Genomic DNA, 19526 nt, shown 5'->3' with positions numbered 1-19526 from the left:
TGGCAGAGAGGGAGATTATCCTGGATTTTCTTGGGAGGGGGGCAGTCTAATCACATGAGTTCTTAAAAGCAGAGAACCTTTCCTGAGTGGGATCAGAAAGAGATATGGTTATGAAGAGTCGGAGAGATGCAACGTTGCTGGCTTTGAAGATAAACAAAGGGGCCACGAGTCAAGGGACAGAGGCAGCCTCTAGACGCTGGACAAGGAAACAGCTTCTCCCCTGGAGCCTTCAGAAAGCCACGCAGCCCAGTGAGACCCATGCCAGACTTCGGACCTATGGAATGGTAAGGTAATACATTCGTGTTGTTTTCAGCCCCTAAGCTTGTGGTAATTAGTTGTGGCGGCAATGGAAACCCAGTACACTCCTCACGTGAGTTTACGTATCAGTGAGAACCTCTGTTGTGCAGATGGACTCAACTACATGGTTTCACACGATGGGTGATTTCCGGCTCCTGCTGCTGCCCGCTTGATTCCCCAGTTCAGATGCTGGAGAGGGAACAAATAAATAAATGAGTAAGTCTGATCGGCCCAGCTTATGGTTTTTCACTCCAGGATAGTCCATAGGATGTTTCTAGTTATGGACTGGCTCTCCTAGAATCCACTTTGGCCAGATGGCCTGTCTTGGATATGAAACATGGCCAGGGAAGGCTGCCCTCATAGCCAGGGCTGTAGACTGGGAAGGCAGTGGGGCTGGTGTCCGGGACAAGGTGCAGTGGTCGTATAGGAGAACAGGGGGTCAGGGAAGACTTAGGAGAGGAGGACATGATGGGGATGAGACTGAAGGATGGATGTGGATTTCCCAGGACAGGGCCGTAGAGGGCTGGGACATCCCGGGCACTTAGGCTCAAGAGAGCAGGGCCGTCCAGGGGCGGGCAGCAAGCAGCCTGGTGTTGCCGTGGTGGGGGAAGGGGCAGGCGGAAGCAGCAGCTGGTCTCTGAGGCTCTCTGAGGGTCTGGTACCATGCTGAGGGCCAGCCTTTACCGGAGTGGGTTGGAGAGCGGAGAGGGACTTCCCCTGGGGGAGAGGTGGGGTTGACTGGCAGCACTTGGAAGGTGGGTTGGAGAGGCTTGAAGTTAGACAAAGGAAGCAATACCTGTCCCTCTCCTTGGCTCTGAATTCCCTGAGGCCAGAGTCTGGACTCAGTTCAAGTCTTGGCTGGAAGAAGGGAGAAACGAGGGAGAGAAGTTTCCAGAGGAGGAGAAGTTTTCATGCACTGAAAACAGTTGGGTAAGGAGTTTTAATTGGGAGAACTCTCTTGAAAATGATCCTTTTTTGAAGGCTTCTTATCTTTGGCAGCACTTAGAAAGCAAATTCTGAGAATTATCTGAGCCCGAATAAGCTAACTGGTATCTCAAAATACTGAAATTACAATAATTACAATAAAAATACCAAATTGCAAAATAAGCATTTCAAAGTCCAGCAAAGCTCTGATTTTGCCATTTTTAAAAATACCGAATTCTTTCTAGAGATAATTTTAGTGCTGAACTTGGCCTGTCGGAGGTGGAGGCGGTGGCCTGGGGCACAGCCACGTTACCTGCCTCTGGGATTTGTGAGCGGCATGGCAAGCTGCCAGCTGGGGGTGGGGAGGGAGGGTGTCCTCCTGTGCAGCACCCTGGGGAGCTGAAAAAAGGAAAGGGAGCAGTGGGGACAGAGGCCACTGCAGGGTCAGGGCACCAGGGCCTGGGCCCAGGGAGCAGAGAGGCACCTCCGTGCACAGGAGCTGGATTTGGGTCGCATCACTTGAGGTCAGGGAAGGGCGGACACTTGATGGACCCGGGGGGTAACCTGGCAGTGGCCCCAGTGGAGCATCTCCAGCTGTGCGTGGAGGTCCAGGCTGCAGTCGCTGAAGAAGGACCAGACCCCTCCCAGCTCTGCCAGCTGAGGCCCCTCAGAATCAGCCAAGAAGAAACTGTAAGAACGGTTTTGGTTTATCACAGCTTTTCTTTGAAAACAAAGGAGGGTCATTCATCTTGTTCTGTGGAAACTCAGGCTTGCCATGGCTGGAGTGAGGGTGATGAGGTTCATGGGGATGCTTTGGACAATTTGAGAAATGAGTAGATGGCCTTGTATTGGTCTTTCCCCCTTTCCTAATTTTAGCACAGAGCAAGGAGGAGAAATGGTTCCAGCATGAGACTTCAGTTCCTGAGGGGAACAGCACTATTCCCCCATCCTTAGTATTCGCTTAAATAAACATTTACCTGAAATCTTATTAAAAACTTTAAACCCACCCAAAGCAGGGTCGGCTGTGTTGATACTACATTCCGTTTCCTCACAAGTGACACTGATGCATTATAAAGGGTTCTTTATTACAAATTTTTATAGTGCTTGATACATAAAATACATTTCATTTAAAATATTATTTTATTTGTTTTGGGGGGGAAGTAATTAGGTTTTATCTTTTTTTAATGGAGGTACTGGGAATTGAACCCAGGACCCTGTGCACACACTCTACCACTGAGCTATTTAAAATAGCTCCCCCCCTCATTTAAAATATTAAAGATAATTCCTGCTTATAAGCAATTTATTCTGATAATTGTTAAAATAACGTTCACATTCAAACCTTTAAATCCAAGGAAACCGCTACACACACTTGAAAGGAACGGTCAGTAGTGCTGTTCACCACAGTAGTATAAACGTTTTTCAGAATAAGGGAATGATTCTAGACTATCCATGGTGAACAATAAATACCACTTTCTTGTGCCAGCGGTGCTCACTGTGGCTTCTTAGATCCCAGCTCCAGTTTGGCGTGTGAGAGTCTCCACATCTCTGCTTCCTTCCCTGACTTGAAGAGCCGCGGTGTTAAACACAGCAGCAGCGTCACACACAGAGCCCTGCTGATCTTTTGGGGTGTTAGGTGGCCAGTCTACCAGCACCCCTTTCATAGGCTTTCCCAGAAGGGCCTGGGGCCCTGGAGAAGAGACTAGTGGTCCCACTCGCCGGGGTTCTGCTCGTTGCCATCGTCCTCTCCTTCCTCCTCCTCCGAGTCAGCAGACACTCTCTTGATTCTCTGGAGCGCCGCCTTGATGCTCTTCTCTAGGTCGCTGGTTGCTTTGTTGCTGGAGCTCCGGCCAACGTCAGGGTGCACTTTCTTCAGTTTGACCCCCTGCCTTATGGCAGCCAGAATGTGCTCGTTGACTGGGGCGCGGGGCGGGGACGGGGCAGGTGCTTGCGCCCTCTGGGGAGGGGCTCTGCTCTGCCGTAAGGAGGCCAGCACTTCATCCATGGATCCTGAAATTGAGTACACAGAGCCCGGAGTCAAGACATCATACTCTTTCTCCCCGAGATGCCAAGACATTTTTGTGCGAGTTACATGTGGTAAGTCACATCAGTTAACGCCCTGATACAAACAGGTGATCATCATTCCATAAACAAACGCTCTGATTATCCGCTAGGAAGGTCAACTGTCAGAGCTCCCTGTTTGAATCCAGGATAGTTTAATTGCTAGTATTGCACCTTGACCACTCCATTCCCACTGCTGTTCAAATCCATAGCAACTCACAGGCACAGCCAGCAGTCAGCACAGCTTTTGTGAGTGTGACTGCTCTCCAGGACACAGGTGTTATCTTTTCGTGTGACCCTGAAGAGAGCTGTGAATACCTGGGGTGTTAAGTAATCCAAACCAGTGTGCCTCTGAAATGGTATCTCCTCCATTTCCCATCCCACTTAAACTTTTTTTTTAATGTACCCCATTGTGTTTCTCTAACTTCTGCCTTGGATGTTAGTCAGTGATGACTTGTTCTGTGACAGGTTCCACACATGAAAAGGCTTCAAGTAAAACTTTCATCAGTGGCTCAGGGAACCTGGAGGGGGTGGCAGTGGCACACCTCTTTGTATAGAGTGCGTTCAGTTCCACCTTCATTACCCTGTGGTGACTTAACGTGTTCTATTTTTGAGGGTGTGAAGGGATGTCAAAACACAAATTAGATCAGAGTTTCAAGGCCTTGGTGAGGAGAAGCTATTTTTTAAACTCTGGCACCTTGAGACGCCTGCAGAAGGGGGAGTAAAATCTTTTACTACCTGCTGGGGACAGGGGCGTGACCGTGGCCACCAACTGTGAGAGATCTTCCAGCGGAGGCTTCAGGATGAATAGTCGTCTCTAGCTCAGGACTGAAACGCCATGCTACGGCGAACAAACTAACCTTGGATTTTAACCTGTAACTTGTCATTACAGTTCCCTTCTAGGAGTAAGACAAAGTTTCACTGCCGAGGGTGTTTTATGGTGCTAACTCACACTTTCTTGTTCTTTTCAGTGAAATGAGCCGTGTGTGTGAGTTGAACAGGGCTCCCCACACTGTGAGCGCTACACCAGGCTAGGAACGCGGCGCCCCAACAGAGACCTGCCACGTCTAGACCCAGGCATGTGAGCTCTCAATTTCACTTACACAGTGTTGCTACAGACCCTGTGGAAATGAGCTATCTGGTTTCCACTTAATAGTGTGGACATGTTCATTTGTACCTGGTTCTAGGTACAGGGGAACCTTGAACTCAGAATAGCCAGAATACACATTAACCAGAACCACAATTTGGAACTGTTATATTGCTACAATTCACATCACCTATCACATACCCTTCCCTGCATGTTCTAGGTGGAGGTACTCAAGCATAGTCTTTATAACAAGCGTGTACACAGCATTTTGACTGGATTTATCTATCACACATGCAAATACACCCCAAAGCAGTGGGCTCTGAGTCTGGGCGGATTTCAGCCAGTCTCCTTCATAGTCAATGTCTAAGCTATAATTAGAATTATAGCCCTCATTAAACAAAGAAATATTCAAGTATATTCAGCATACTATACTTGCAAAATGCAAAAAGCTATCCACTGACTTTTGGACCCCTCAGTTTTAGAAAGATTTCCCACAGCAAGGTTTCTCAGTCTACCAGTCGGTCTGCAAGAAGAGCCTTCCATATTCTAACATTCCTCCAAGATAATTCACAACCAATATGCTGCTTGAGATGCAACAATTTAATTCTGTAAAGGACTCAGAGATGCAACAGTACGCTTAATTCAAAGGGACACTGAAGCATATTCCAATGGCAGAAACCAAACACCACTGATTCTTTAACAGCCTCAGAGATCTTAAGTCATGTGACCATTCAATGTACAGAGGTGTTTCTTCAAGAAGAGTTAGCATTTATCAAACTCAGATTTAGGCTATGGTAACTTTGCAATAAAAGAGTAAATACTTAAGGCAACAAATACTGGAATATTTTAAGATTGTAGAGAATTCTGAAAAAGATTTGAAGATAATGGCTTCTAAAGCTTGAACGTTTCAACCACCCTTGGTGAGCAGGCACAGCTCAGCGGATTACCTGGGCAGGTAAAACTGTCTGAGGAACCAGGCGGGCTCTCAGGAGGCAATCCACACACTAGAGGAAGTGGCTGATCTGAAGTCCTGAAGTGTAAATTCCGATGACGTGCAGATTGAGAAGAAAAGGGCTGAGCAGGGAGGGGCGGCGGTGGTGGCGGTGGTGGTGGTGGTGGTGGAGGAGGAGGTGGAGGAGGAGGTGGTGGTGGTGACAGTGACAACTGCTCACTGGATCTGGGGTGTGTTTGGTCACCAGTTGGAACAAAAGTCTGGACAGGGATGTTTCTAGCACAGTCTTCACGCTCAGGAGTTGTCCCATTACTAACTTCAGATAAGGGAGCATTTCCGGTTTTCCTGGAGGACGGATGAATGACTGCTGCTGTCGTCTGAGACGTCAGCGAGGATGTCTGCTGGGGAAGTCCACCTGGCAGCTTTGGAGCTACAGGTTGTAAGCGAGAGGTCTTTAATACAGACTGACCTGGACATCTCTGAAAATGAAAAACTGCTGTGAGAAACTTGCCACAAATGCAAACCCATCAACATGCTGAAACTTCTTATAAATAAATGAACACTGAAGAGTCTCTGTGCATGGATTGTTCTAATTCACAAAGTGATTCCTCCTCACTCTGGGCAGCCACCCTTGCTACTCAACCTATACTAAGGAATAAGCATGTATATCCTTTGGTATACACTTTCTCTTAGTAAAGATGTGAAAGGATACAGAGGAAAACATTCATATTTTTAGTATGAAAAATCAGAAACTCTAAATAGCAACAATAGCTGAAAAAAATTATGGTGAATTGAGTTTAAGTATTAGGCAGCAATGAAAAAGCATAAATAGTACAAAGTCTATGAAACATCCTTAAAAAATGCAGATGACGCAGTGTTAAATATATAACCATGTAAAAACAGATCTATGAAGAACACACACCAGCAGGGTGGACCTCGAAGTGACAGTTAAAACAGGAATTATGGATGGTTCTCTAATTTTTAGGTTTAGAATAAATTTTGTAATTTTAAAATGAGAGTTAAGAAAGTTCTGATCTCTCACATATTAGTTTGCTAGAGAAAAATCTAATCCTACAAAGAAACTAATCTTGAGGGGTGTATATGTCCATGGCCAAAAAAACTGCAATTTAAACCAAGTTGAGGTCAACTTGTTCCAGTTTGTTGAGAGCACAGGCAGCCTGATCCTGTCATCTGCATACCATCTTCACACTGTCTACACTTGACAGTTTGTCCCTGCTCTGGCTGGTTTGGGCTGGACTTGCATCCCTCAGACTCCTTCCCGTACAATGACTCTGTCCCACTGGTCAATATCTTCTGCTGACAGCTGACCGACAGGAGACTGCCCACCTCGTTCATCTGGTATTCATGTAGCTCCCCTTCAATTCACTCCCTACTTCGATTCACACCCAGGCCCCTACCCCAGATGATCAGAATCTCTGGAGGTGGCGTCTGGGCATGAGTACTTTATTCCTAGTATTTTTGTTTTTTATTTAAATACTACAAATAATGGCATTTGGGGAACATTTTATGTTCCAAGTTATCTGTTCCTAATACTTTACGCTTTTTTCCTAGGATGGGTGATTGTCATCTGTTTCTCCAGAAAAACGGAGGAGAAGCAATTATTTCCAGAACTCACCTCTTTAAATGCTCTCAATCGCTGGAGTGTTTTTTGGCGTTCTTGGTTTATCCATTCTTTTTTCTTTTGCTCCTCCTCTTTTTTCTTGTCTCTTTTCTAGATTTAAACGAACATAGATGTGTAAACTTCTCAGAAGTCTTGAGAAAGAGATAGGGACCATAACCTGACGTTATCGCCTCCCCTCCAGCCCCGCACTGCTGCGTCTGCCACCTAGGCTGCAGGGCCGGGCCACAGCCTCCTCAGGATCAGGGCTGACAGGGCAGTGGAGCTCCACGTTCCACGAACCTAAGCCAGAGTGTCACATTATGCAAATATAAAACATTTTCCTTCCACCACTCACCCTCTGAACAATATGATGCTGATGAAAATTTTTTATACTTTCTTCAGCCTGTTGCAGTCTGAGTCGATGATTCTCTTTGCATCGATCCTGGTGGAATAATACAATTTCATCGCTCTGTTTTTTTCTTTATTTACATGGTTATACATTTAACACTATGTGGTTTTTAATATTACCATGGGCTATAGCATAAGAAGTTTAAAAACAGCACTGCACTTGGGATGCAGTAAAGGGCATTTAGTAACAGGAGTTACGGCATAGCTCAGTGGTACTGCCTGCCTCCTCCACGGTCGTGGGCTGACTGGCTGCTTATGGGAATCACTTGTTCCCGGTCAGGAGGGCCACGGCTGTGATTTGATGCTTTGAGAGATGAAAAGGCAAATCCTCCAACCAGGTGGAAGTGAGAGGACATACGGGCAGTCCCCCATTCTTAAATGGGATGTGTCCTAAGAATCTGTTACAATGCAGTTGTTTCAAACACATTTCCCCATAATGTTCTAAATAATATTTCCAAACATAACCTGCGTAAGTACATCCAACCTACAATACCTAAAAAATTGTATCAAAAACTCTATCTCAATTATGCTTAACCATTCTTAGAATGTTACCTTTTTATGTAATCATGGAGTTTTTCAAAATTAAGAAAAAAATCACTCACCAAATATAAAGATTGAAATAAGCTGAATAGTATCTCTGACATTTTATACTCAACAATATACAGTAAAATTAATTTTAGCACTTATTATAGCTGATCAGAAGTTTCTACCTACTATGATTTTTAAAATACCTGTATATATAATAGGCATTCAATAAATAGTTGTTGAAAGAATTCATTAAAAGCTAGAGATTACAATGAGTGCTTAAATCCAAAAGGAAAAAGTATCTTTTTAAGAAGAAAAATTTAAATATATTTTAATTGTAGCCACTGATAGCTACATAAACATACACAAAAGTAATCACTGATAAAAGCCTTATTTTCAGTACCTCTGTATCTCTCACAAAAGAAGAACCCCTCGGAAGAGGTAAGGGAAGAAGGCTGCCCGGGGCGCTCCTACCTTTCTGTTCCTGAGATAGGCTCTTCTGGCACAGATCCTGCCCCGCTTAGACTCCAGCTGCTGGCACCGCCGGCTGAGTTCCTTCACCTCCAAACTCTTATCATCCTGCAGCCCCAGGACATGATCAACGGCTTTAAGTTCCTCTGGACTTTCACACGGATCGTAATAGACAACCTCATCCTGTTTATCTAGAAACATATTAATGATTTTTTAAAAAACGTTTTATTATGAAAAATAATGCATGCTTTTTTTTAATATAAGGAAAGTGAAAGATCCTTGTAATCCCACCACCCAGGGAGAACCATGATGAACATTTATGTACATATGTATACATGTGCACACACACGCACAACGTATATAGCTTTACATGTCAATAAACAGAGGCCTTAGAGAAACTCTTCCATGTGATGGAAATGTAATTTTAATGGCAACACAGTATTCCTGAATTTAAGCACTCTCTGTTGTTAGAATGTTCCAATGTTCCATTATTATCAGCTTCACTATGATGCACATCTCTGAGTAAATCTTTGTGTACAGTTTTATTACTTCCTTAGCAGATGAATATTTAAGGCTCTGGTAACTACTGTCAAATCACTCTTCTCCAGAAAGGCAACTTACATTCTATCAGCAGGATATCATTAAGGTGCCTTAATGATATTTCATCTTGATTACATATTGATTTTTTAAAAAATACATGCTAATTATTACAAATTCAAACCCTACAGAAGTACATAAAATAAAAAGTGAAATTTTCCTTCTACCTTCACCAAACCTTTGGAATCTTATTCCCAGAGGAAAACACAAACAGCTTGGCATGCATCCTTCCAAATTAACTTTTTTCTAATAGAATTTTTTCCTAAATATGTAAAATGCTTCTAACCTGAAACTACTGTAGTTTTTTGAATACCTAGGATTAAGTATGTATAGGATCTATGTGAAGAAAATTATTAAACTTGGAGGAATTTTAGGGAAGAAAAAAAGACTTAAGTAAATGGAGAGACATACCACGTTCTTGGATGGGAAGATTCAAAACTGAAAAGACGACAATTCTCCCCAAATTTATCTCTAATTTTAAGCACAATCCCAATAAAAATTCCGAGTTTGGGGGGTTTTTTGTTTTGAACTTGCCAAAATGATTCTAAAGTACATCTGGAAGAATAAAGGAGCGAGAAAAGTCAGAAAGCTTGTGGAAAAGTAAAGAGGGAGTTACTTGCTTTACCAGATACTAACATGTGCCTCCAAGGTACAATAATGAGAACAGCATGGTGCTGGTATCAAAAGCCACTCACAAATCAATGAAAGAAAATAACAATTCATAAATAGATTAAAATAAATATAATAATTCTGTATATGAGATAGTTAACAAGTCAAAGCAGGAGGAAAAGTGTTTTTTAAAATCAGTGATTGGTACTGCTAACAATTTGGGGGGAAAAAGATTTCTACCCCATGTCAAAAAAAATTTCATCTGGATTAAAGAGCTAAACATTTTAAACAACAAAATCATAAAAATATTAAAAGAAAACATAAGTAAAAACTGATATAATTTGGTGATAAGGAGTTTTAACACCAAAAGCAGAAAGGCTGACAGAAGTGACTTCATAAAAATTAAATACTTCTACAAGGCAAGAAAAAGGAAACAACAGAAATTATTTGCAACATATGACAGATACTAGAGTAGTATCTCTAATATGGAAAGGGAATATTCCAAAGATAAATGGGCAAAGATCTTGAATAGGCAGTGAATAAAAGAAGTACAAATGGCCAGTAAACAAACAGAATTGCATTTGACATCACTTGTAATTAAATAAATGAAAATTAGAAGATGCCATATTTTTTCCTATCAAGTAGGCAAGAATTTAAAAGAATAAGTATAAGGAGATAAATCTTTTTTAAAATCTACCAATGGGAGTGTCATTTTGTACAACCTATCTAGAGGGCCATTGTGTAGAATGAAATTTAGAAATTAGAAAATAGAGGTGAGGAAAAATGTACATCAAATGCTTGTTGTAGTGTTGTCTTAACAGATGTGTGTCAGAATGTCAAATGTGCATTGTCCTTGACCGAATTCCATCCTTAGAAATTTATTCCAAGGAAAAAGTCTCTCCGCTAAGACCCGTATAAAAGGTTCCTCACTATGCTGCTGTTCACAACAGTGAAAACCTGGAAATTCTGGTATGTCCATAGAATGGAATACTATGCAGCCATTAAAATTTTGATGTTTTTATTACTTCCTGAAATGGAAGGACAGTTATGTATTAAATGAAAAAGAAGTTATGGAACATGATATATAGTTTTGGTTTAAAAAACTGATAAATATTTATTTATAAACATCAGCATACAAAAAAGGCTACAGAGCTATAGAGCTTAAGTCTAGATGATGGAACTGGGGTAATAATAGTTTTCCCTTGTTTTGCTGTGTGTTTACCAATGAATATATTACTTGAATAATAAAAATACTTAAGGGAAACTTTGTTTAGAAAATTTCAGTAGATGTTTTAGACAATATACAAGAATTGATAATATGGTCCATATTTCCTTGAATGTGTAACTTAAAAGTATTAACATATACATTTAAATATAAATTTTACCTTTTATAAGTCTTTTAATAGAGTCCAACTGTGTAACAAGCAGTATTTCTTCATATTTTAATATCTCGAATTTAACCTCGTATAGTTCTAATTGCACTTCATAGTATTGTATTTCTAATCCATCTACAACATTTATTCTTTTTTCTTGTTCTGGAAGATCTTCCATCTGGTTTTCATTAAACAAAAATAAGAGTGAGTAAAAATAATTAGTACATGAAAGGCAAACTTATAAGCATTCAAGTTATTTTCTATTCCTTGCTCAATATCAAATATTAAAAAAGCAAATAGAAAACAAACATTTTTCCATTTCATTTAATGGAATAAAAATGCCTTCTTCAACATTTATTACAAATACTTTCTCTCATCCTTGACACATATGAAAACATTTAGGTTTTGAGAAAAATAAATGGCAATGAAGAATTTACAATGTCTTCTGCTTTAAAGTCATAATGTTACAGGAAAAAAACTAAGTGACTGATCCTAGGATGAAGCACCTCTTTGATTATTCTAAAATTGGGCTGAAACCATGGCTTGACTGACTTTCAAGTTATGTTACCTACTTCAGTACTGAGCTCAATGTTATGAAGTGAATCCTACAATATAACATTTCAAAAATATCCTGACCAAAGAGAAATTTCATAGCCAACCCTCCGTAGTCTCTAAATTCCCATCCACTAGAAGATGGTGTGGAATAAGCGAAGAAAGGAGCTCATTAACAATTCCTGGAAAGAAAGGTGCTACCTAAAATAAAACTATATTTTTAAAACAAACTTTCATTTTTCTCTGTCTCACCTTTCCCTGAATTTCAGCTCTTCTGTGATTTAAACACAATTCTTTGGCCCTCATGAGTTGCAGAGTCTCCCGGGCTAACATCAGCTTGAGTTTTTCTAACCTGGGAGTCGCTGTGGCCCAGGCAGCCTGGCCAAATCTCTTCTCATCCTGTTCCATTTGTTTCTGCATTCCTGTTGGATTATAATTAACAAAATAAAACGTAATTACAACTCATTAAAAAGAGAAAAATTTATCCTGAACGAATTCTTTATTGCCTCCCATGTTACCTACAGAACATCATTTTTTAAAAGAAAGGTATTTTAGGGATTTTATTGTCACAAAAATAATACACAGACATTGGTATAAAATTTTAGATACTTGATTTAAAAAAAAGAAAAATTTCTTCTGTATAGCACAGGGCATTATATTCAATATCTTATAATAACCTTTAATGAAAAAGAATATGAAAACAAATATATGTATGTGTATGCATGACTGGGACATTGTGCTGTACACCAGAAACTGACACATTGTAACTGACTATACTTCAGTTAAAAGAAGAAGAAAAGAATCGTGAATCTCACGTGTAGCAATTGCTTCTTACATTTTGGTGCATATACTTCTAGACTGTTTCTGTGTCTAGCTAGACAGACAGGATGATAATAGTTTGGACAAAAAAACCCCACAGGACCATCATTCTGCTTTACATCTTATTTATTTCACTTACTGTATCATGCTTAATAGCTACATGTATTCCTCTTTATGCATGTATTATAATTTAACAAACTGATTGACAGACAATAAGTTGTTCTATTTGGCGCTACTATTGACAATGATTTAAGATAAGACAAAAGTCCTTCAGGCAGCTCAGAAGACCCACATGGTCTCATCCCTGCTTGTCTTGCCAGCACTCTCTCACACCACATTCCCTGTAGAGACATTCCTCAGAGACAATTCAGGTTTAGTTCCAGACCACCACAATAATGCAAAGATCACAACAAAGTGAGTCATACAAAAGTTCTGGTTTTGCATTACATAAAGAAGTCATGTTTACGCTATACTGTGGTCTATTAAGTGTGCGATAGCATTAAGTCTAAAAGCACAATGTACATACCTTAATTTAAAAATACTTTATATTGAAAAATGCTAACCATCATCTGAATCTTCAGTGAGTTGTCATCTTTTTGGAATAATAACAAATATCACTAATTACAGATCACCATAAAAAATATAATACTAATAAAGAAATTTGAAATATTAGGAGAATTACCAAAACGTGACATAGAGACACAAAGTAAGCAAATGCTGTTGGAAAAAGGCACTTGCTGTTTTATAACAGACTTGCTCAATGCAGGACTGTCACAAACCTTCCATCTGTAAAAACCACATTATCTGTCAAGTGCAGTAAAGTGCAGCACAATAAAACAAGGTGTCCCGGGACTGTGCTCCAGCCCCTGGGTTTTCTGTAAGTTCCTCACGCTGGCCAAGCCGCCGCAAACCAGAGGGCCTCCGGAAACGCTGCTACTCCTCTCTGGACCATTCCTCCCTCACTTTTTTGCTCTCTCCACCTCCGTTTACCCTTCAGATATCAGGGCAAGTGCCGCTTCTCAGAGGCCTCCACTGACCACTCTGATTGAGCCTAATTTCTCTCTCACAGGCTCTCAGAGCCCCATGTTTCTCTTCTTCGTGTGGCTTTTTGTCACTGCCATTTTCCGTGTGTTCGAATGAATATATACTTAAGACTTCTCTCCCCTCACCCGACTGTACAGTGTCTGCTTATGCTTATCCTTCTATTGAATCCCCAGTACCTAGAAAATACAGTACCTGCTGCTTAAGAAGCACTCAAATGTTTTTTTTTTAAATAAAATGAAAGTCACATGTATCTTAGTGTAGCATTTTAAATTATTACCTGCTAATGCCTTTACTGTTTCTTCAAAATAATTGACTGTAATATGTTGAATAGAGACGACAGCTTCTTCAGCCCGTCTGGTCCATTCCTGGGCTTCCTTCTGCAGGGCAGCTATCCTTTTGGGACCCAGATCGTCCTCATCCAAGGACTTCTATAGAAAGAAGGGAAAGCTGTATTAGTAAGAGACAACAGTAATGGAGAGCCATTAGGAGACTGAAAGAAACTGGTCACATGGATTATTTAAACCTACTTTTGCTACTACGGCTTAGTAAGGTAAATTATATTCATTCAGCAGTTCCTGACTGAGGATGAATAAAGCTCTAAGTGGGCATCCTCTGGGAGACAAAGGGATACTCTGGAGCATAAAGAAAAGAAACCCTACTTTTACTTTGCATTACTAGAATAACTTAGTAGGAAGTTAGAAGGGAATGCTGTCAAGTTATGGTTCTCTATTAATAATAATACACAGTAGTTTGAAAGAGATCTGTGTTGTTATGCACTCAGCATAGAGCCTAGTACATGGCAGTCAAGTGTTAGCTGTCACTATGGTTCCTTTTAAGGACATGGCAGGAAGCTTTTCAATACCGTGATTCTTTTCTGAAGGTACTGTATTACTTTCTGGAAAGTTATACAGTAACCTAAAACATGTGTGATTATGACATATCCTATGTCATCTAGTATTCAATTATTCTTCTACCAAGCATGATTGAGTGATATAAGAAACATACACGGGTTAGCCATCAGGGAAATGTAAATCAAGACCACAATGAGACACTGCTTCACATCCACTAGGATGGCTATAATCAAAAAGACAGACAATAACAGTTTCGAAAATCACGTGGACAAATTGGAACCCTCGTTTACTGGTGGGAACGTGAAGTGGTGCATTTGCTTTGGAAAATAGTCCGGCCGTTTGTCAAAAGGTTGAAGAGTTACCATAAGATCCAACGATCCCACACCTAAGTATATATCCAAGAGAAGTGAATATGTGTGTCCACATATAAAGTTGTATGCAAATGTTCACTGCAGAATGATTCATAATAGCAAAAGAGTGGAAAAGTCCAAATGCCCACCCATCGCTAAATGTATATGTAAAATGTGCTATATCCATATAATGAATATTATTTGACAGTGAATAAAATCAAGTTCTAATACATGCTACAACATGGATGGAACTTGAAAACAGTGATGCTCCATGAAAGGACCCAGACACACATGATTCCAGACAATCTGAAGTGTCCAGAATAGGGAGATCTAGAGGCAGAAAGCAGATGGGTGGTTGCCTAGGGTTGGGGGGAATGGGGAGTGACTATTCATGGGGCTTCTTTTTGGGGAGAGGAGGATGTTCTGGAATTAGACAGCGGTGGTGGCCACACAACTGTGAATATACTAAAAACCAATGAATTGTACACTTCAAATAGATGAATTGTATGGTCTGTGAATTACATCTCAATAAAGCTGTTATTTAAAGAAAGAAAAATATATACGCAGAGTAAAGACAATCCAGATAATACTTTCAAAATAACGAACAGAACAACTGTCTCCACAGGTTAGGCTGGGATGACATATTTCATCTAAACATGATACCATTTTTACAGTACAGTAGCCCGGCAGGGGTCACAAGCGCCTGTGCGGAAGGATGGCCCAGCGCAGGGGACAGAGATCAGAGATCTCTCTGCTGTCTTCTGATTCCAGCTGGTTGAGACCCACAGAAAGCAGTTACGCTAACTAGCTATCTAGATTCATTTGTAACACTGGAATGGTAACACTTACTCTAACTAGTCTCATAAGGTTGTTTCACGGCTCGATGAAACAAGAGCGATGACAGCACTTACTAAAGTTTAATTTACTGAATTACAACCCCAGCCCTTTCTACTTAAATTTTTATCCTATTTCTTAGAAGTTTGCCCGTTCCTTAGAAGCTGAAAATAAGCTAAAGTGAGCAAGCATCACATCAAAAATAAGTCATTGGCAAAGAAAATCTGTAGAAAAATCTTGCAGAAATCTTGAAAAAACTACAAAAATCTGAATGTATTAAGAAAAGGACCAGTGCAGAATGTCTTCATTTAAAATCAATTTTAAAAAATAAATTGGGTCTATCTACAATATGATCTAAACCTAAAAGTGAACCCAAAGGGGAAACACAGATTGAATCTCCAATGTGACAAAGGAAATCTTATGTCATAAACAGTAAATCCGATAGCGTAAAAATATAAAGAAAACGTACCAAAATAGCAAGCTTACATGAAGTTGCAAGTTCTCGCATATCCCTGAATGGCTGCAGTAAATACTGGAAGAACATGGTTGCCACGGTAACGAATTCCTGGTATGCTTCATCTTCCTCTTGATACACTTTCATCAGTGCTACCATGGTGTGGGCTTTTTCATGCCCTTGAAGCACCTAGAAGACAAAATGTAAATAAAGCTCAAGTATGGACAGTGTTTGTACGTTCATACCAAACAAAGCTCAAGGAATCTGAATGTTCTAAACTTGAAAGCATCCGCTTAAAATACTGATTAAATAAGAAAATGCTATTTTCCTCAACCAAAATGCCCAGTAAGAATGGTTAAATAAATCATGGTAGAATAGTATTACTATAATCATTGACCACTGTGCTTTTTGAAGACTGTTTAGTAACCTGGGGACTTGTATAATCATAAATAGGGGGGTGAAGGGGGAAGTGGAGTTGAAAATTTTATCTCAACTGCGTACTAAGTACTCAGAGAAAAGGACCTGAAAGAGTCAAAAATTAACAACTATTATCTCTAGGTTGTAAATTGAGGATATTTTTCCATCACTTTTTTGACCATAAAGGTTTTGTGAGGCTGGACTCCTTTTTTGAAAGCTCATAAAGAATAGATATGCCTCCACGTATTTCTCCAGCATGTTGACTCTCTTAATTCCCCAGGTTAATATTGCCACGAGCCCCAACCAGCACTGTAGACTCATTTTCAGAGTCACAGATGTGGCTCTACACTCTGCAGAGTGCTTCTTCTGAGGCAGGGGAGAAAATAAACTGAGCATTTATAATCTAGATAAACTCATTTTGTAAGAAATTATCTTACTCTCCAGGAGAAGAGAAACAAAATCAAGTAATAGTATAGATTTTTTTCAATCAATACATCCTTAAATTTTTCTATTTCCATCCCTCTACTTAAGGATAAAGTGATCTATGTTCAGCTGTGGTTTTATCCAGGTGATAATAGCAGTATTTTTTTAAGAAGCAAAAGTTTTCCTGAAGAAAATTAAAACACACAAAAAAGTAAACTTAAGACAATAGATACTTTTCAGTCTTATTTCTTAAACTGTTCAGAAAAATTCAAACATTTGGCTTCACTTTATATATACTAGCAATATTAGCAACTGGTCTAATTCTAGAATTAACTGCTTTTCTATTCTAAACATGAGCTGAGTTTTAAGATAATTATATACACTTTCACGGAGCCAGGATACTTTGTATTTAAGCTCTCCCTCTACCCGCCCTTTTTAAATTCCAGGTAAACATGTGAACTACACTAGTGTGAATAGCTAATTTAACAGCATGAATTATACTAGTGCAATCACCTCTCTGAATGGACTTTTCTATGTATAATTTTTCCAATAGTAACATACATGCGAGTTTAAGGAAAAAAACCACTTCTCTCTGTGAGAAAGCAGGTGTGTAAAATAAAAGTCTTTTTCAGAATGACAAAGTTGAAGATCAACGGTCGACTGGCCTGAAACTGCCTTTGTGGTTTTCCCTCATAAAGTGAAAACAACCCATGAAAAGTGGGTGCAAAGTTTTCTTCAGGAAAACTTTTGCTTGAGAGGATATGATTAAGATTTTGAAATGGTACTGAATTCTTTTCGTACAGCTTCCCTTCCTCGAATGGGACAATCATTCAGATTAAGAACGGCCTCTGATGGGAAAGGACAAGCAAGAGGCATGGGTGGGGTGCAGGACAGAGCACTAAATCGTGGCTAAGGAAGGTCAACTAGCTGTGGATAGATGAGCCATATTTTCTCTTAAACCCTTTTGTGAATTTGTAACCTTCCTTCCCTTAACTTCTGTAAGCTTACCACTCAGAAAATGAATTGCTCAGTGTCTCAAATTGCTTCCTTCAAGCTTAAAATTGCTCTCTTGTTGCTGCTATTCCAAAATAATGGATTCAGTTCACATCCTGTGGCTTTCCATTTGACCGAGTCTTTATGACTCAAAAAAAAACCTGTCTCCTGGAAGCCCCTTCATTCTCTGTAACATTTTGTCTTCGTTATTGGTCATCCCTCACACACAGAACCTGGCGTTGTTTACATTTAGTCCGTGTTGAAATTTTCTACACAGATGGGATATTGCTAGTTTTTCTTTCAGTATTTTCTGGCATTTCCTGTTACAACAGCCTGCTCTGCCAGTATTTTCAGGGTAAAGGTTCAAGGGCCTACACTGCCTCGCAACTACGAGAAAACGTTGATGTAACTTAGTCCTCTCAACTCGGCCCCACGCGGCTTCCGCAGAATCCCCCTAGCTGCTCCGGGACAGGTGAAGGGCACCTGTGAGGCTGCGCGTTCTGCGTGTGCATCACACGGTTAAGCTGCAGCTGCCCAGCATCGGTCTGCGGAAGGACCCCAGTCGCGCTCGCCCACCCTCGGAAAGGGCCTGAGGCACAACCACGCGGGAGGACTGGGCGCCTGCCCCACGCGCGTGCGTGCGTGCGTGCGTACCTGGCGCAGCCGTGCGCCCGCCTCGTCCCTCCGCGCGCGCAGGGCCCGCTCCCGGAACTCGCGTGGGCTCTCGTAGTCCGCCGCGCAGCCCTCCACCGGAAAGAGCGCGTCGCGCACCGCGGCGCCGCCGCAGCCGTCGGCCGCCTGGCCCAGGTAGCGCTCCAGCTGCCAGCACAGCTCCTGCAGCGCCGCCTCGCCGGGGCCGGAGCGCGCAGGCCACACCAGCGTCCACAGCCCGAGCCCCAGGCCCCAGGCCCAGCTGCTGTCAGCGTCCAGCTCCGGCGGCAGCCGCGGGAAGCAGCGCTCCAGCGGCGGCCACAGCGCCGCCAGTTGCCGGTGAGCGCCGCGGAGCCCGGCGGCCGAGAGCAGGCCTGCCCAGCTGGGCGGGGACGCGGCGGGCTCGGGCTCGGGCTCGGGCTCCGGCCCTGGCCGGCTCTCCTCGCGCCGCCGCCGCCGCTGCCGCTGCGCCGTGCGGTCGTGACAAGTCACGGCGAACTTGCCCTCCGTGTCGTTCCAGGCTACAAGGAAGCGCAGCTGGTGCCGCTCGGGCTCGGCGAAAAGGTCCTCGCGGACTGGCACCCAGCCTTCCAAGCTGTCGGGCTGCTCGTCCTCCATGGCCGCCGGCGGTCAGCGCCCGGAGGGCTCGGCTCGTCGGGGTCCGGCGTCTTTGCACCCCAAGCCACTGTACGACTCGGACCGCGTCATTTTTCGCTCAACTGGAATCGGCGTCAGTGCCCCTACCATCTCCACCCTCCGCACTTCTGATTGGCTGTCTGCGGCCTGGGACGCTTCCGGTACGTTTCCGGGATTGGTCGGGTAATAGAAGGGCGGGTTCACGACAACCAGTGAAAAGATGAAAAGGTCGTCCTCGACCCGACCCTCTGAATCAATCGATGTCGCAACCTAGGCTGGAGGTGGGGAGTTACCACTCTTGCCTCACCTTTTCCACCTGTGTGCGCACTGATGTTGAAAAAAATATTTGTTAAATAGACGAGTTGTCGTAGCCGCCTACCCTCAACTGTGAACCTCTTGAGAACTGGAGCCCAGCTAATTTAGTTTTCTATTATCAGGGCCCTAGTGAATACATAGTTCCTGCTTTCAAGAATGGTAAGATCAAACATTAAATTAAACGTAATAGTTATCTACTGAGGGCCTCTAAGCGTCAAGCACTGGGTAAAAGCCACAAATTCACTCTTACCGTTTCAGCAAGCTT

At 42.0% G+C, this 19526-nt stretch overlaps 2 protein-coding genes across 3 annotated transcripts in view; one reads left to right on the top strand and one right to left on the bottom strand.

Moving 5' to 3' along the window:
- Positions 1-1280: 1280 nt before the first annotated feature.
- On the bottom strand, positions 1281-19055 carry WHAMM (WASP homolog associated with actin, golgi membranes and microtubules). Its single transcript, XM_031691807.2, has 10 exons — positions 18314-19055; positions 15842-16015; positions 13615-13765; positions 11727-11896; positions 10935-11100; positions 8347-8534; positions 7295-7381; positions 6955-7050; positions 5314-5797; positions 1281-3228 (listed from the first exon to the last, which is right to left on the bottom strand). The coding sequence occupies exons 1-10, from the start codon at positions 18926-18928 to the stop codon at positions 2921-2923; spliced, it is 2439 nt and encodes an 812-aa protein (XP_031547667.2). The 5' UTR covers positions 18929-19055; the 3' UTR covers positions 1281-2920.
- Positions 18838-19526, top strand: part of FSD2 (fibronectin type III and SPRY domain containing 2) — a 36496-nt gene continuing 35807 nt past the window's right edge. For both annotated transcript variants that reach the window (XM_031691804.2, XM_072950875.1), the window contains exon 1: positions 18838-19107. The gene's annotated coding sequence lies outside the window, so the exon portion shown is untranslated. The remainder of the gene's footprint in view (positions 19108-19526) is intronic.

The sequence above is a fragment of the Vicugna pacos genome, chromosome 27 (assembly GCF_048564905.1).
Source record: "Vicugna pacos chromosome 27, VicPac4, whole genome shotgun sequence".
Classification (NCBI taxonomy): Eukaryota; Metazoa; Chordata; class Mammalia; order Artiodactyla; family Camelidae; genus Vicugna; species Vicugna pacos.
The sequence above is the reverse complement of the archived record's forward strand: the minus strand, read 5'-3'. Positions and strand labels throughout refer to the sequence as shown.